This window comes from Cololabis saira, chromosome 3, assembly GCF_033807715.1.
Source record: "Cololabis saira isolate AMF1-May2022 chromosome 3, fColSai1.1, whole genome shotgun sequence".
Classification (NCBI taxonomy): Eukaryota; Metazoa; Chordata; class Actinopteri; order Beloniformes; family Belonidae; genus Cololabis; species Cololabis saira.
In genome coordinates, this window is record NC_084589.1 from 42,380,718 (window position 1) to 42,397,298 (window position 16,581).

The 16,581-nt window shown below is 42.3% G+C and overlaps 1 protein-coding gene across 2 annotated transcripts; it reads left to right on the forward strand.

The window, feature by feature from the left end:
* Nucleotides 1-5,833: 5,833 nt before the first annotated feature.
* On the forward strand, nt 5,834-15,100 carry tnfaip8l2b (tumor necrosis factor, alpha-induced protein 8-like 2b). Of its 2 annotated transcripts, none has more exons than XM_061717554.1 (3): nt 5,834-5,966; nt 12,605-12,928; nt 14,257-15,100. In XM_061717554.1, the coding sequence occupies exons 2-3, from the start codon at nt 12,611-12,613 to the stop codon at nt 14,497-14,499; spliced, it is 561 nt and encodes a 186-aa protein (XP_061573538.1). In that variant the 5' UTR covers nt 5,834-5,966; nt 12,605-12,610; the 3' UTR covers nt 14,500-15,100. The 2 variants fall into 2 exon arrangements, with proteins under 2 accessions (XP_061573538.1, XP_061573537.1); XM_061717553.1 differs by lacking the exon at nt 5,834-5,966 and adding an exon at nt 7,425-7,825 and having other exon boundaries at nt 14,257-15,099.
* The last annotated feature ends 1,481 nt before the right edge of the window (nt 15,101-16,581 follow it).

Genomic DNA, 16,581 nt, shown 5'->3' on the forward strand with positions numbered 1-16,581 from the left:
TGATTACATTTCTAGTGATAAATATATATTTTACTTTCATAATATTCACTCAGTGAATGTACATAATCCATCACTTGGTCGTTGTTGCGTTGTATCTTCATATCCCGCCAGAATAAAGGCTGATTTATGGTTCCGCGTTACCCCAACGCAGAGCCTACGGCGTAGGTTACGCGGCGTCGTGCGCCGTACAGTGCACGTCACCGCGTACCCTACGCCGTACCCTACGCCGTAGGTTCTGCGTCGATTTAACGCGGAACCATAAATCAGATCCCAAGCCGTCGGCTTTTCTCATCCCCCGAAAACATCAAAGCAAATTTCTTAACAGGTGTTATTTGGATAAACTGAGCCCAGGTTGGGGATCTTAACGGTTACTTTTACGCCTGAAAAAATATTAAAACTTAATAAAGTGGCATATTAACAGCGCTACAGCGTAAATTAAAACAGCTTTTAGCCTGCTTCCTCTGGGCTTCCTGATATGGTGTGACGTATGTGCAAACGTAACTACGCAGTCGCTTACGTACCAGAATGTAAACCCCGCAGTGACGTAGCAAGTGGTGTCCCAATCCCTAGGGAAGATTACAAGGGCCCTACGCCTGTGGCTTCATTATTAGGGCTAGTGGTAGAAAGTAGGGGGTGTATTGGGATTGGCCCTTAGTCTCTCCGACTGCTGTGATCAAAAACCTTGTGGAGTCTTTTTCTGCAGTGTCTTTAGTTTGCCTGTGTACTTCCTGCTGCTAAACAGCCCACTCGGTCTCCCACTGTCGCCATGAACGACTGATTTCATCCATTTCAGATAAGACCGCGATATCTTCCCTGGAAGTAAGAACTCGTGTGTAACCCACACTGGGGGGTACAAAGGCAAGGGGTGTTATTCCCTTTCCATTGCCTGAAGCCAAGTTGAAGGGAGGGAAGAGGAGTCAGGAGTTATCGAGTGGTACTGGGTAACATGGCGGTCCCACTGCGTTTGGTTGGCCTCACCAACATTGGAAGAGCTGGCTGATGTGCTGCTGGGTGCAGGAGATGGAGCAAATGCTGGATCCATGCTACCCTGAATAGCAGCAGAATTTGAAAACTGCTTACCCCCAAATGGTATAGCACTGGGGTTTTCAGCTCCTTGCCCTGCATGTTTTAGATGTTGCCTTGCATCAACACACCTGATTCTAATTAATTGTCAATTAATGTTAATTAATTGTCCTCATTAGCTTGTCATCAAGGTCAGTACATCTCTGTTGATGACACAGCTCCTTGTATCATGGTGTTCTGCAGCAGGGTAGCATCTCAAACATGCAGGGCAGGGGGGCTTGAGGACTGGAATTGAAAAGCCCTGGTATAGCACATCGCTGCTGTGGTGGCCGTTGAACGCCTGGAACTTGCTTCTTAGGCAGTTGAACCTGTTAATGACCTGAGTTTTGTTTCTTGCAGGGGAACGGCTCCGTGTTGAGACTGCAGCCATCCTCAGTCCCGTGTCATGCAACAAAGGGGGGGCTTGTTTTAGTTATTTAAGGGTTATTGTCTAATGAAAGTTATTAATAATGTAAATAAATTATCAAAATGAATTAATCAAAACGGGGCACCACCTGAAAATCAGGAATTAATAACTAAACAGCACAATCAGTCTCCAAATAACTGTTATAGATGCGTGCCAGCCTGTCACCAGGGGTGGCGCTATAGAGTAACAGAGAAGGAAGGAGTGAGCAAAGGCCTTTGCAACCAGCAAATGTTACAAATATGTGTAAAATAACCACAAACAACTTCTTTTGTTCGAATAAATCTGAATTTATTTACACAAGTATTAAAGATGGTGGAACGTCAACACTTGGGAATAAAGTGTTATGTAAGTGATATGTCAACTACACATAAGCAAACAACTAAACATGAAACAGGGATGTCAGTCTATATGCATGTATTTGTGACAAGATGGCTGTTCATAAACGTGTGAACTGTAGACAATACAATACTGTAGGCACACAATCACGTGGTGTCGCGTGATTCAAGATGGTGGACGAGATTTCGCCACATGCAACGGAACAACAGGAAACCAGCGGCCTGATGGCCAAGATAAGAGCGTACGTGTGAATCTGGGTATGAGTATGATACGCATACTAGTATGAAAGGATGAGAGAAAGAAGAGAAGGGAGTAAAACCCATGTGAAAAAAGGGGGAACCGCTCTTTATATCCGGGCCTGGGCTGCTTCGCATCAGCAGGGGACCACGGCTGGGTTTTGGGTTGCATCCTTATCACCTCGGTAGCAAAGCCTGCTGGGTTTTGGAGTCATTGTGACAGTTTATTTGTTTCAAACCATATGCTCAGGCCTTACAGTTGATGTTAGGTCTTTGTTCAACACAGAGCTGTGGCCCAACACCTGTTAAAGCGTTCTAATTGGCACAGCATCACTACGCCCCCATCATGCATCTGATACCACCTCCCTGATACACCTCCATGAAGTCACACAGCACAGTGGAGGGGAAGAAAGGTGCTGCAGTGTTTAGTTGGGAGGGGCTGGCTGTTTGAATGGAGCTATTCACTATCTTTACTGCATGTTCCACAAACGAGCAACGATTACTCCACATGCAAAACGAGCATTGCCTCAGTATGTCACACACAGTGTATTTCAATCATTTAACCTAAAAGTTCAACAGCCGATGGCGAACATGGACAAAATGTTAATGTAAAGCTTTATTTGTAATTGTAAATACTGTATTTGACCCGGTCTTTGTACGTTTTGCCCGTTCGCTATACATTGTGCTATACAAATAAACTTGCCCCGCCTTGTCTTGCCTAAAGCGCAACTTTTGCCTGCTTAAAGTCTCTACCACAGTTTGCCTTTCGTGGGAATCAGGACCACAGATTCTGGGAATTAGAAAAGGTGCACAACCCTTGCAGGGTTGACTTAAAAGGGCAACCTTACTGTACATTAGGTGAGACCAGAAATGTGTCCTTGTTGACATGGTTGAACATAAAAACAGTCTCACAAGGCCCAGCTGGGACACGTCTTTCTTATCTTTATTTGAGGCTCTGAACTATTATTTTTACAATATTAGCTTGTTTCTCAACAAATAGCTAACTAACGCTTAAATTCCAGGCATTTTCAGGGACTCTGCTAAAATTCAACCACTTTTCAAGGTTTTAAAACAAAACATTAAAATTCAAACATTTTAAGCACCTCTACCTCTACACATATTTTGGGTGTCTGAACTACATACAAAGCGTCTATATAACACAACCCTACCACTTTTCTAGTGCAACCTTTGACTGTAAACATGTACTGTGACATCAAAGACCCACATCAGAGTAGAATTATCCAGCTTTTCCATCTTTATCTCCACCCAACTTCAAATTATGTTGCATTTGCTGTACCTTAGAAGAGGGTTGTGCAAAGCTATAAGAGCGATTTATAGAGACACACCCTGCAGAGAGCGAGAGGGGATGAATTGCATTTAAATAGCCAATCCCGCGGCCATAAAACCAGCTTTCATGAACAACGGTCTAAAGAGAAGGTTGAAAAGAGAGGTGTTCTACTGCATCACTGTGGTGATTTGACTAAACATGTCAAAGAGATTTCATCAAAACCTCAGGAAATTGTGTCAGCTTTTAACAATGCCGGCTTCAATTCTTCTTCTTTCCGCTTCTCACTTTACGGGCTCTTTGCAGTGGATCATTTGCTTCCATCTGCTGTCCTCTGCATCTTTTTCTATCACCAAGTGCATATCCTGTCCCACTATATCCAGAAATCTCTTTGGTCTTCCCCTTTCTTCCTGCCTGGCAGCTCCATCTCCATCATCTTTCCACCAGTGTATTCACTAGCCGTTCTCTTTGTGGGTTCAAAGCATCTCAGTCTAGCCTCTCTTACTTCGTCTCTGAGATATATCGAACCCTGGCTATTCCTCTGAAGTGCTTATTCTTAATTTTGTCGATCCATGCAACTCCCAAATAGAATCTTAACAACTTCAACTCTGCCAGCTCCACCTCAGCTTTCTCTCCCTTGGTCGTTGCAGTTTTCTCCAAGTCATATAGATGTGTTCTTTAATGCATTTTAATAAATACTTATACAAGCCTCTGATAAATGCATCCATTTTTAGGGCCCGAGCACTTACAGTGCGAAGGCCCTATTGTATAAGTAGGAATTTTTCTTCTTCTTCTTATTTTCCTTCTGACGAAATGAGGGTCTTTTTGCCCCCCTAAACGTGCCCCAAAAGTCACCAAATTTTGCACGCAAGCCAGGCCTGGTGAAAAAATGTATATTTAATGGTTTGCATTAATGGGCGTGGCAAAATGGCTCAACAGCGCCCCCTTGAAAACTTTGTGCCTCAAGCCCCACAATACAGTTTGACGTACATGCACCAAAATCGGTACACACCTGTATCATGTTGCAACTTAAAGAAAAGTCTCTTGGCGCCATGGCCGAAACCCAACAGGAAGTCGGCCATTTTGAACATTTTGAATTAAACGCGTAATTTTGGCGCAATTTATGCCATTCCTTTGGCAGTTAATACGACCCGAACCATAACGTGCACCCAGGTGTGTTATACATCAAAATATGCGTCTCCATCCTGCGACGACGCACATTACTTTTTCCCTTTCAAAAGTGTTACCGTGGTGACGCTAGATGCCAAAAAGCGGACCCCCCTTCATCTGATTGGTCCATATTTGATAGTTCTCAAAAAGTCACCAGATTTTGCATGCAAGCCAGGCCTGGCGATAAGTTTGATATTTCATGGTTTGCATTAATGGGCGTGGCCTAACGGCTCAACAGCGCCCCCTAGAAAACTTTTCTCTGTCATAACCTTTGAATGGGTTGTGATAAAGACATGTGGGTGGTGTCATCGGACTCGGTATTGAGTACTTCATTGGCATGAATTAGCCCCGCCCCTTCATCTGATTGGTCGATATCTGATAGTTCCTACTTTTTGCCATAACTTTTGAATGGTTTGATATAGAGAGTCGTGGGTGGTGTCATCCACTAAATGTGCAGGCCTGAAGAATCTACATGCAAGTCATACAAGCTTCCACTGCAGCCTGAATGTGCACAAGGGTGCGAGGGCCCGTTCATCGCTGCTTCCAGCTTTAATTTAAATGTTTTTTTTACATAGGCCCACATTTCCCATTTCAGAGAAGAAAGTTTGACCAAGTAAACACAGCAACCAAGAAAAGCCTAATATTAAGGCATGCTTAGGTTCTTCATTTACAATATTACAAACTCAGATATCTGGCTTGTCTTCAGCAGTAACTACTCATCTATATCTGTGCTCGCCATCAATCTGGTAAGACTGAGTGAAAACACGGCACAGGCGCGTAGAGCACCATCTCCTATCTGCTTAAAGCTCCAAACCGTCAGGCGCAATTACGTGACCTCGGTGGTTATCAAGTGGATTATTCCCGTCTTAGTCATCTTGCGATAACACACTGCCATTATGTGAGTGACTGTACATGTGAGTGAGGTGGCACACTGGAAGATGATGTGATCTTTTAATGAAAGATCAGTGACATCGTTTTAGATCCTCTCATTATCTCTTAACCAAAAGAGGCGAGTGCGTAATCTGTGTACAGCAGAAAGGTGAGGACAGGTGACAGCTCAGTTCAAGAAGTGCACGCTTCTTCCCGCGCTCACACACACGAGCATAAACACTTTCAACTGGGTTCACTCACACACAGATACTTAGCTGAGCTCTCCCTGCTGACGTTTCCTTGTGAGATGTCATTATACGATAAAGAGGAAGCTATCAGGAAACCGCTTAAGCACTACTTCCTGTCTGTTGCCATGGGGACCACCTCTTTCTGCAGTTGCAAATTTTTACCATGACTTTACTTGACTTAATTTCTTGCAGACAGGCCAAGTGGGAGTCAAAACAAAGAAGCAGGTGTGTTTGACTCTGGTGGGCCGATTTCCTGCGTAAGACACTCCTCTCGGTCCGGCCGGGGACCGGTGTGCCCTTCAAGCCCGGACATCTGACAACAATTAACTTTTGTGAGTTGTTCGCTGGACATGTCTTTTTGTGAATGGTCTGGGCGTCGGCCAACGGCCGTTCAGCACAGCTGGTTGTCGTTCAGAAATGAAAAAATAAATAAATGCGTTACATAGATAAACACTAATTCAGAAGCGGGGGACGTTTCCTGTTTCTAAATGAAACTTTTGAAGGCGCACCTTCGGACTGTGCTGGTCTGTCGTCCTCAAGTGCGTTTTTATTTCTCTCATTCAGATAAGGTAGCTTTAAAACGGAGCCTCAATCATAAGAGCTAGGCTGTCCTTGGATCTTTATTGCTTTATGATCTGACAACAAAGACATTTACCTCTCCGAGAGGCGTGACCTTACACAATTTAATGTGTTTACAAATAGAAAGTAGAACATTTAAACATGTTCCCAGAGAATTACAGTAAATGTCCAACTCAAATAAGTCTACACTGAAAAAAATAAATCTAAGTGCATGTAACATATTTCATTTATTACATATTTAAATCTGTGATATTAACATTTAAAATGTAAGTTTGTTGCTTTACATGAATACGTCTAGTTTTGAACTTAATTTGCATTTGTTAAAAAAAAAAAAAACAAGACATTGTGCATTTTTTCCTTAACAGGCAGTATTTCTGTAATCCCAGGCAATTTTTTCTTTTACACACAAACAAACAAGCAATGATCTTGTTGTATTTACCTTTCCTTTAACAATTTTAATCTATTGGGCAGATTGACCAACGTTTAGATGAAACATGCTTTATTTGTTTAAGTAGAACACCACAGTAAAAATATATCTTGCTTGATCTACTTTAAAAAAAATTAAGGCAACTTTTTCGCACAAGATTTTTATGCAGATCAAGAAAGACTAGTCTTTGTATAAACTACTTAATTTTTAGTATGTACAAAATTCACAAACTTCAACCCAATTAAGTTGACTGTACTTGCAAAATGTATTATTTACATACAAAAAATTAAGTAGTTTATACAAAGACTAGTCTTTCTTGATCTACATAACAATCTCATGCAAAAAGTTGACTTATTTTTTATAAGTAGATCAAGCACAATATTTGTATCAGTGTACCATGTACGTGCTTTGCAGAAATACAACACGTGTTCATTGGAGAAGCTGTCAAAAAAAAAAAAACCTGTTCCGGGAAAGTGTAAAACTTTTAAATTGTACGGGTTTATTGCTTGATTGAACATTTCTGTGTCAGTGCGACACGCTCGTGGCTACTCATTGTTTTGATTTGCCCACGAACAAGAGACACTGACAGGAGCCGCATTCCAGCTAAGGTGAGCTCACACAAAGGGGTTAGGTTAAGCCGCTCCCCTTTCAACCGGCTGCATCACTGGATCACCGCTGAATTCTTTCTGGGGGTTTTCACTTGTCAGAGCACGCAGAGGCACAACGTCAGCATTACAGAGAGCAGACAGATCCACAGATTCAGAGATTCAGACTGCCAAAGGTGTGGTGAGCGAGGGCAACAGAGAGACAGACAGAGGGAGAGAGAGAGGGACAGACAGACAGACAAGTTTTGAAGAGTTTGAATTTAAATTTCAAAGGGAAACACAAGATAGAGCAGCGAGAGAAAGAGAGGGAGACAAAGAGACAAACGCATGCTGAGGGGTGTGTCATAGCAATTTAGTTCCTCAAGGAAGTAAAACTCAACATTATCTTAAGACAGGCTGGTGAGCACTGACAGCAGTGTTTGCAGGAGAGTTGTTTTTATGGGTTTGGATTTTGTTTATTGATGGAAATTAAAATATCTTGGTAGATTAACCAGCCGGTGCTGTCAACCTGATACACAGAGCAGAGAAAGAGAGGCGTCTGACACACACGAGGAGGGAGGGGGACTCGGCAAACAGTCAGGTAAGACTTTTCTGTGTCCATGACCTAGTGAGGGGGGGGGGAAATAAATACATTGTAGGACCTAAATAGTGTTATCTTTCTATCCTGGTTTGTACAAACTAAAAATATCCGTTCCTTGCAAAAGAGACTGAGCGGAGACATGACTGGAAACTGAGTGACTTATTTCCACTTCCCCATCTTGAGCACGAGTTGAGAGAGTCACGAATGTTCACAGTCATGCTGCGACAAGTACAGTAACAGGCGCAGATGTCAAACTCACTAATGTTTGCACAGGCTGGGAGTTGTTCGAGTCAAATCTCGAGATAGTGGACTTTCCCTTCCTCAGTCCCCGGCTTTGATTTGTAGCTAGTTAATACGCAGCCAGGGGACAGTAACATGTTGCAATATCTTTGGCAGTGCGCTGCAGAAACAAGGGTCAGACGCTGGTGGCGGGTCTCCGCCGGCGGCTGCTCGCTGCAGGGCCAACGGCTGGGTTTCGCTTCCCTTTTGAGGCAGATGTGCTGCGGGCTGGTACGACAGCCGCTCTGAAAGTTGTGCAACTTTGAAAGGAGTCGGCACATTCTGTGCTAGATGGTTTCAAAATGTGTTTTCTTTTTCTGTTTGCTACTTTAGGAAAGCGGTTTCATTTAATCAAAAGGCAGCTTTAATAGTTTATTAACGGTTTAATAATTTAGGAGCAAGTTACACTAAAGTTTAGGAGTAAAAACAAGATCTCAAACTCAACTCCGTGGCCCACAGTTTAAGGGAAGTTACGTTGGGTTAAGGGTTGCAGACTAACAGCACAGAAATACGGTATCTTTATCATCGTTTCATCTCTGGTTGATGACCAGGAAAAGATCATTGACTGCCATCATTCTTTGATAAACTTTCCATAGATTTCTTGATTGCATTTTATCTGATTGATTGGCATGACCTCGGTGCTTTTCCTGGAGCATTTCCCCATTGTTCAATCTGACAACAGGCTGTAGGCATCTAGAAGACAGCACCTTTGCAGACTCACTGGCAACGGACAAGTCTGCACAACCCCAGGTCTCGGGCTGAATCCCGATCAGAATGCCTTCAACCTAGCCGGGCCCTGCAGTCTCAGAAAAGCGCAAGACACATTTTTGATTGGGCCCATTCAGGAGCTCCTCTGAGGCCTGGGATGGAATTTACCTTCATAAACTTCTGACATGCTAAAACATCACAAGTGCTGTATGATAACAAACCTTGTGCTTTTATTTTATTTGCATAATCCTGCATGCAACAAACACCAGAAACTTAGTTCACCCTAAAATACCTTCATGCATTCAAGCCCATACATGCACAGAATCATTGTAACTCAATGCTGGACTCATTTGAGGAATGCTAAATATTTACATCTACTGCCTGCCTAGATGACTCCACCTGTCAGAAATCTGGACTCACTTTGACATTAGGCCGGCCTACCAAAGGTTCTGCTGGCTGTTACGGGGGCTCTGAAGAGCATCAAGACCTTCTCTGCAGGCAATATTTCTCTGCTTTGTGTTGTTTTCCTGGCAGTATGAGACATACAGTTGCTCATCAGTTCCTGCAGACCTTTGGGAGGCAACAGACATGTAATGAGCATGTTTCCTGGTGGATGTCAACATCAAGCTGATAAATGTTCACAAGCCCTCTTCAATCCCGCTGCACGAACAAATTACCACTCAACGAGAGCAACGAAACCATGTCCATTACAGAAAAGTGTTTTCATGCCAATCCGCTGCGTTAACATAGTCATGTTTTAGTGCTCTCTGAAACAGCCTCAACCCCATAACAGAGCTGCTTTTAGAAAAAAAAAATTAAAATCATAATGTGCAAACAGAGAAAAAGCAGAACAGCGGCCTGTCTCCTGCTGTGGAAGTTTCATTGTGTGGAATTGTGCCTAATGACTGCACACTGTTGCACGTCCTTCAAGTCCCTGTAGTCTTTTTGGCAAATAAACAAGAACGAACCATAAATCTGAAGTGGCTATCACACGTCTCCACTTCCATTATCACTTTTTAGGGAAATTAATCCAATGAATGTTCTTTAATGCCCCACAGGGAGCCCAAACCTTTTGTAACAAAGCCAGTTCTTAGAAATGTGACACTTATTCACAATTAATGGCTGTGTATGCGAGATATACTATAACGGGGACTTTTTGCTCATTATGAATCAATCAGGCCGAGGGAGAGGAGTTCTACGTCTACATGAGAGCTACATGATAGTCATTTACATTTGTAATATCGATATTTAATGCAACTGGATCACTTGTTCACTCATTAAAGAAATGGTTGAGTCATGTGTCAACACTTCTGCCATGCATCACTGGATCTGGAGAACATAATCTAATAAATAGCCCAACAAGACGAACAAGAACTAAAGAGATGCTTTAAAAAGGGACCAAACAGGAAGTCAATCAGTTGACAGTACAAGGACAACAATCCATTTTTGATGCACAGGATGTTAAATAACAGATTAGCTGATGTTTAACTCCAAGAGAGAGTAAACCAAAGTAATAAAACTGGCCACTGTGAGCTCACTTCCCGTTCTTTCCCCGTTGCACTGATGCAATGTACCACGAGCTTGCATGGACCTGTCTCAGCTATGCAGCCCACTGCAGTACATGCTACTGTTAAATACTTGTCCGCACAGGCAAGAAGCGGGACTTCTCGGAGAAAACTGCACCAAAAACATGTTGAGAGACTTTCACAACTGTGCGCACCGCCAGCCTGTGTCACACAGGAAGATAGGGCACTCGGTTACCTCAGTGGCACGGATGTTTGCCAAAGATACCGTGCCTCTTTGTTGGTTCTGTCTTACTCATCACACACACACTACGGATTAAGACCAAGTAGAAGCTAAGCATTTTGACTTAGACTTAATCTGTTGCATCCCTACCACCGGAGAGGAGGCAAAGACTTATGCATTTAGCATAAATATTCTACAATTCATACTTTCTCCCTTTACCATAAGAAGGATACTGATTTTATACTTTCCAGAACTGATATGTTTGCAGAGGTGTCTTCAGTATTCACATTCATTACTCAGGTAGAAGTATAGATACTAGAGTTTAAAAATACTCCTGTAGAAGTTGAAGAATCAACTCAAGTTTTTTACTCAAGTAAAAGTATAAAAGTACTGGTTTCAAAAATACTTAAAGTATTAAAGTAAAAGTAATGTAAGGGGGAAAATAGCCATTAAGGACAAAAGCCATTGAAAATGAATGCATCTTAGTATAATGTAAATATATTAAAGAACCATATATGTGTACTATTGAGCATTAACATGTGTTTCAGAGAGCAGAAGATATGATGACTAGTTGCCTATAAGTATTGTAATGGTGCAAAAAGTCAAACTTCAGAGGCATGTTATCATTTATCCTAACCTTTATTGGAATGTACATCCAAGTTTAGTTGCAGGAATCTGAGGGAACGGATGTAAGAACAAAACTGGACAAGAACATCTGAAACAACCACAACCAAATTCACTCTATCCGGATGGAGCAATTTAACTGGATAGTTTTTTTTTAAAGGCCGAAATGAAATAGAGTAACGAGGCTGTTTTTAAAATGTAAGGAGTAAAAAGTACAGATAATTGCGGGAAAATGTAAGGAGTAAAGGTAAAAAGTCGTCTGAAAAATAATTACTCCAAGTATAGATAACCAAAATATCTACTTAAGTAAGGTAACGAAGTATTTGTACTTCGTTACTTCACACCTCTGTATGTTTGTGATGCGAGAATAAAACCTTACTTTCTTTCTCAGTCGTTGTAATCTCTTTTAATAGCAACATCGGATGTGTACAGTATGAATGCTGCGTGCAAGTGTTTATATCTAGTTGTTTTCATGTATGAGATGGGGGGAGGTAAAAGATGGTCTACAAGCAAACTGTGTTGATGATCAAACACAAAGAGGTGATTTTGTTTTGTCATAGTGTGCTGCGTGCAGGCTGATGACTCCCAGGTGGGTTAGCAGTGATGGATGCTAAGTGTGCTTAAAATCTCAGTGGAGACATTAAAAGCCTCCACCGAGTCTCTTCCATGGCACTTTTCCCTTATGGCATCACATGTTCATGGCAGATACAAAACAAATAGCCACTAGCATGTGGGGAAAAAAAGTTGTCAAAATATTATATTTAATATTTACGAACAAACAAATATAAATGTGTCCATATGTTATCACACTTTAACTTTCATGTATTTAAATGTGTCAGAAGTCCCAAGAAAGAGGCCAAATTCAAAATCTGGATAACAGAAGTGAATTTGTGTTGCCTCCCTAGCTCTATAACAAACTTAACTTTCAACTTCACACCTCCAGCAATTTCATTGAAACAGCTGGTTATTAAGCGTTAAGACTCGTCAAACCACGAGCAAATGTGGGAAGAAATTGCCTATTTCAGAATCTTCCAATAGATTTCTCTCATATTAATGTACGGCTGAACTAGGACATTTTGCACCTATTTATATTCTGTACTGGGTTTTTAATTTGCTGTAGTCTGGTGCAGGATATGGATAGCATCAAGGAATCATTTATGGCTGCAAAGAGAGACAAACACAACCTTGTGTGAAATGTGCAAAATACTGTATTCTTGTTCTCCCCAAAGCTCAAAACAGATCTGCAAGATTAATTGCAGCAGTTTTAATCACTCCAGAGCCTGTACTTTGATCGATACGCCAAATCTTCTCAAATGCATTAGCAAAATGTTCAGTCATACTTTAACAGTCAAATGGCTCTTTGATTGTCGAGAACCTTATTGAAATCAACATATAATTTGAATTTTCTTTATCATAATTTAGGCAACCATGGACGCATTCAGCTCCAAGGACATGGCCTTGAAGGCACAGAAGAAGATCCTCAGCTCCATGGCCACCAAAAGCTCGGTGCAAATGTTCATTGACGACACCACCAGTGAGATCCTGGATGAACTGTACCGGGTCTCCAAAGAGTACACGGGGAATAAGAGCGAGGCTCAGAAAGTCATCAAAGACCTGATCAAGATCGCCGTCAAGATCGGCCTGCTGTTCAGAAACAACCGTTTCAGCACAGAGGAGCTAGGAGTGGCACAAGACTTTAAGAAAAAGCTCCACCAAGGGGCCATGACGGCCATCAGCTTCTATGAGGTACCGGTACTCGTTATTCTGCATACTGTCGGTGCAAACAAGTACAAATACACCATGTACACAAGGGGTCCTTCTGGGAAACAAAAAAGGTTTTATGAACAGCATGCCCTTCAGGGCTGCAAATGCTGGCAACTGCAAGAACTGCCCAGATTTAAAGATAAAAAATCAGTTGCTGTACTTAATCATTCTAATGACGTATTTATTTAGAGACAAAATGCACAGTAAAGTTCATTGAAACGGATACAATTTAATAAAATAAACACTATTAAAAGCTGGCAGCCAATATAGTTCTCCTTCTATTCATAAAACTGCCGTTTATAACTCAGTTTTGAGAATATACTGTATATAATTATTATATATTTACATCACAATTACATTTATAAGTCTGTCAATACATGAGTTAATTCATACTCTATAGACTGTAGTTGTATCCAATAAATTAAAATTCCTATTTACTATTTAAAGATACTTGACAGTGATTATTGGGCGTTATTAATCTACAAAATGGTCATAGTATCTGTAAATATTGGGTTATTGTTCACAGAATAAAGATTATGCAATTATCAAGCACAATAAAAAATGGAAGTCCAGGTGACTGTGATTGAAGCCCTTGAGAGTTGCCGTGTCCTAGACGATTGAGAGTCTACACCAGAGTAAAACCAAAGATACTCTATACAGAAGATAGCGCATTACCGTTACTGCCAATGGTATGAAATGGTAAACACTTCCGGTCTCCTAAGTGGGGCGTGGCCGGCCTCTGACCTCACTTCCTGTCTCCTAAGTGGGCGTGGCCGCCTCTCTCCCCACATCGTTTTGGAACATACAACACTAGATACAGTACAACTTTCTTCCAAAAAGACTTAAAAAATAAAAATAACAGTATTATTAAGCAAAGGAGCAAGTTTTATTTTAGTTTTAAACTTCATTTTATCCGATGGGAAAACGATGAGAGCCAAATCTGGCGAGAGTGTGTTGCTCAGACAGAGACAGGTCTCAAACAAAGTTAATTTTCTCCTAATCTGTCGGTCTGAAAATTGCCATTTTGGTGTCAGAATGTTCAGAAGGTTTGTGGCTTTTGAAAAATGGGTCCCATATTTACTTAGGTTAGTATGGGGCGAAGGAATTGGTCATAAAATCTGTGCTCACGTTCACTTTTCCCATTGGACTCAATAGACTCAGGACCTACTTCCTGTCTCCTAAAGGGGCGTGGCAGTCACGTGACACAGATACAGGAAACCAAACCGTAGTGGGCTGTCTCGTTTATTGAACGTCTCTGGTAAAACTATCATCCACAATCCTCTAACTAGTTTATCTTCTGATCAACGCAGGTGGACTTCACCTTCGACAAGACGGTGATGGCAGACCTTTTGTCCAGCTGCAGGGATCTCCTGATAAAGCTGGTCAACACCCACCTCACCCCTAAGTCTCACGGCCGCATCAACCATGTGTTCAACCATTACTCTGACCCTCAGCTCCTGACCAAGCTGTACGAGCCCAGCGGGCCCTTCAGGCCCAACCTCACCAAGATCTGTAAAGGACTGGACAAACTGGTGGAGGACGGGACAATATGACAAACGCAAACAGGATTCATGCCACAGACACTGGGAGATCAACCGGGAGAAACACCCAAGACTCTGGACTGGCGGACAAAGTTTGTCTCACTGCTGCTGAGGACCGGCGGTGTAGGACGAGTGATTTGAAAAACAAAAGTGCTGCCTCACAGTTCTCAAAGAACATGTGGGATAGAAATACAGTTGGTGGAGTCATTTTTTCAAATTTGTAACATGCAAAAGGTATCACATGACTACTAAAGCATACTTACCTATTTAAACAAAGACACAAAGCATGCAAACTTGAACAGATTTATACTTTATCCGCTGTTTTACAAGCTACATACCATTATCCAGTGTTTGATATTTCAGATCTATAAATGTTTTACTCAGAACTACTGATGATGTACATTCCAGAAAGCAGGAGCTAAATGGCCTGGACAGACTTTCATGAACAAAGACGGGAAATGCCACTGTAATGCAGCACTGCCCTCTGGTGGTGAACAGACGATGCTACAACAAAAGTGCTCTGTGTTTCCTGAGGTGTTGACATGACGATGCAGCCATTAATAAAGAAAATAATCACACAATGGATAATTCTTCTCATCAACATTCTGCACCGTCAAAATTAATTTAGACACGTTGAGAAAGACTTATTCCTTGAAAAACGGCTTGAAAGTTACTAGTTTTCTGAGCATTAGAGAAGAGCCCATAGCTGGGGGGAAGATGTTATTTATGGGGCAGGGAAGTAACAGGGGAAGAGAATCAGCAAGTCAAAATCTGAGATCATGGATGGAAAAGGATATAAGGCCCTCTCCATGTTAGGAGTGAGGCGCTGCCTAAAGGGGAGGAGGTTAAAGGGACCTATTATGGCATCTAATACCTTTTTTAAACAGGCCTTGAATGTCTTAAATACAATATTTTGATTGTTTTTGCTAAATAAACTAGAAATTCAGCCTCTGAGCCATGTCTTTATCTTCCCAGTCTCTAACCTCATTATCTATGCAGGATTCTGAGTGGGCGGGGCTATGATAATGAGGCATGTGCTGATTGGCTGCCTGAATGACGCCTAGAAAATGGCGGAAGCTCCGGCCGGCAGAGTTGTTGTTGTTGTTCCGGCCAGAGTTAAGCCTGAATTATGGTTCTGCGTCAAATCAACGCCGTGCCTACGCCGTCACCGTGACGCCGTCGTGAACCCTTCGGACTTCTCCTTCACTCCATTTCGCCGCGGTGAAGTACTCCCCGCGACCGCTAGTTCGCGATCTTTTCCTGAATGGTTTATCCGACTTTTCCGGTCACAGTGAATGAAAGAGATAAGGACAACTATTGTGCAAAAATTTTTTTTTAAAATCACACATACCTGTACACGAAAAAAAGAGCGCTGAAAGTTCACGACTGCTTCAAACCGGAAACCGGAAATGCGTTGCTACCAAGCGAACCAATCACAGCCCTCTCGTCTGCGTTTGGTCTGCGTCGCCGCAACGCGTAGTTACAATTTTTGGGAGGTACGCGTCAGTGACGCCGTCAGACGTGTACCACACGCCGTAGGCACGGCGTGGTTTTGACGCAGAACCATAACTCAAGCTTTAGTTGTGGGCGTGGTTTCACGCATTGCTCCCGTCGTTACGTAACGACGGGCGCAGAATCTGAACGGCTCGTAGATCCACATCACACTGGACGGCTCATCCGGGCGGCTGTACAGAGACTGCAGAATTTGGTTCCTTTCCTCCTTCTCTGAGTTGGCAGGCTGAGGGGAGACCACTTTATATATGTTAAAACAAGAAAAAACATATTTTTCATAATAGGTCCCCTTTAAGTACTTCTGGGTTTTGCTCACAAGTGTGGGAAGAATGGAAATGGGGTGTGACAGTTGGATCGGTGCAACATCTGAAGGAAGGGGCTGATCTAAAAGGCGAGGCGAGGCTCTCTGTTTACCCTTAGATCTGTGTTCACACGCCCACCTCTGACCACAGACTGTAGGTAGTGACGGAAAGAATGAGACTGCAAATACAAGCACCTTAAATGAGCTTCCTCCCCAGGGCTGGATTCTCCCTACGAGACGGATTTGGGAGGAACTCGGAGCCGAGTCGCTGGAGACTCGTT

Bases quoted from the DNA above. Each gene is read 5' to 3' on its own strand.
- tnfaip8l2b (XM_061717554.1), top strand. From the start codon at position 12,611: ATGGACGCATTCAGCTCCAAGGACATGGCCTTGAAGGCACAGAAGAAG. The intron at 12,929-14,256 runs GTACCGGTACTC...TGATCAACGCAG, and splicing joins CGGCCATCAGCTTCTATGAG to GTGGACTTCACCTTCGACAA.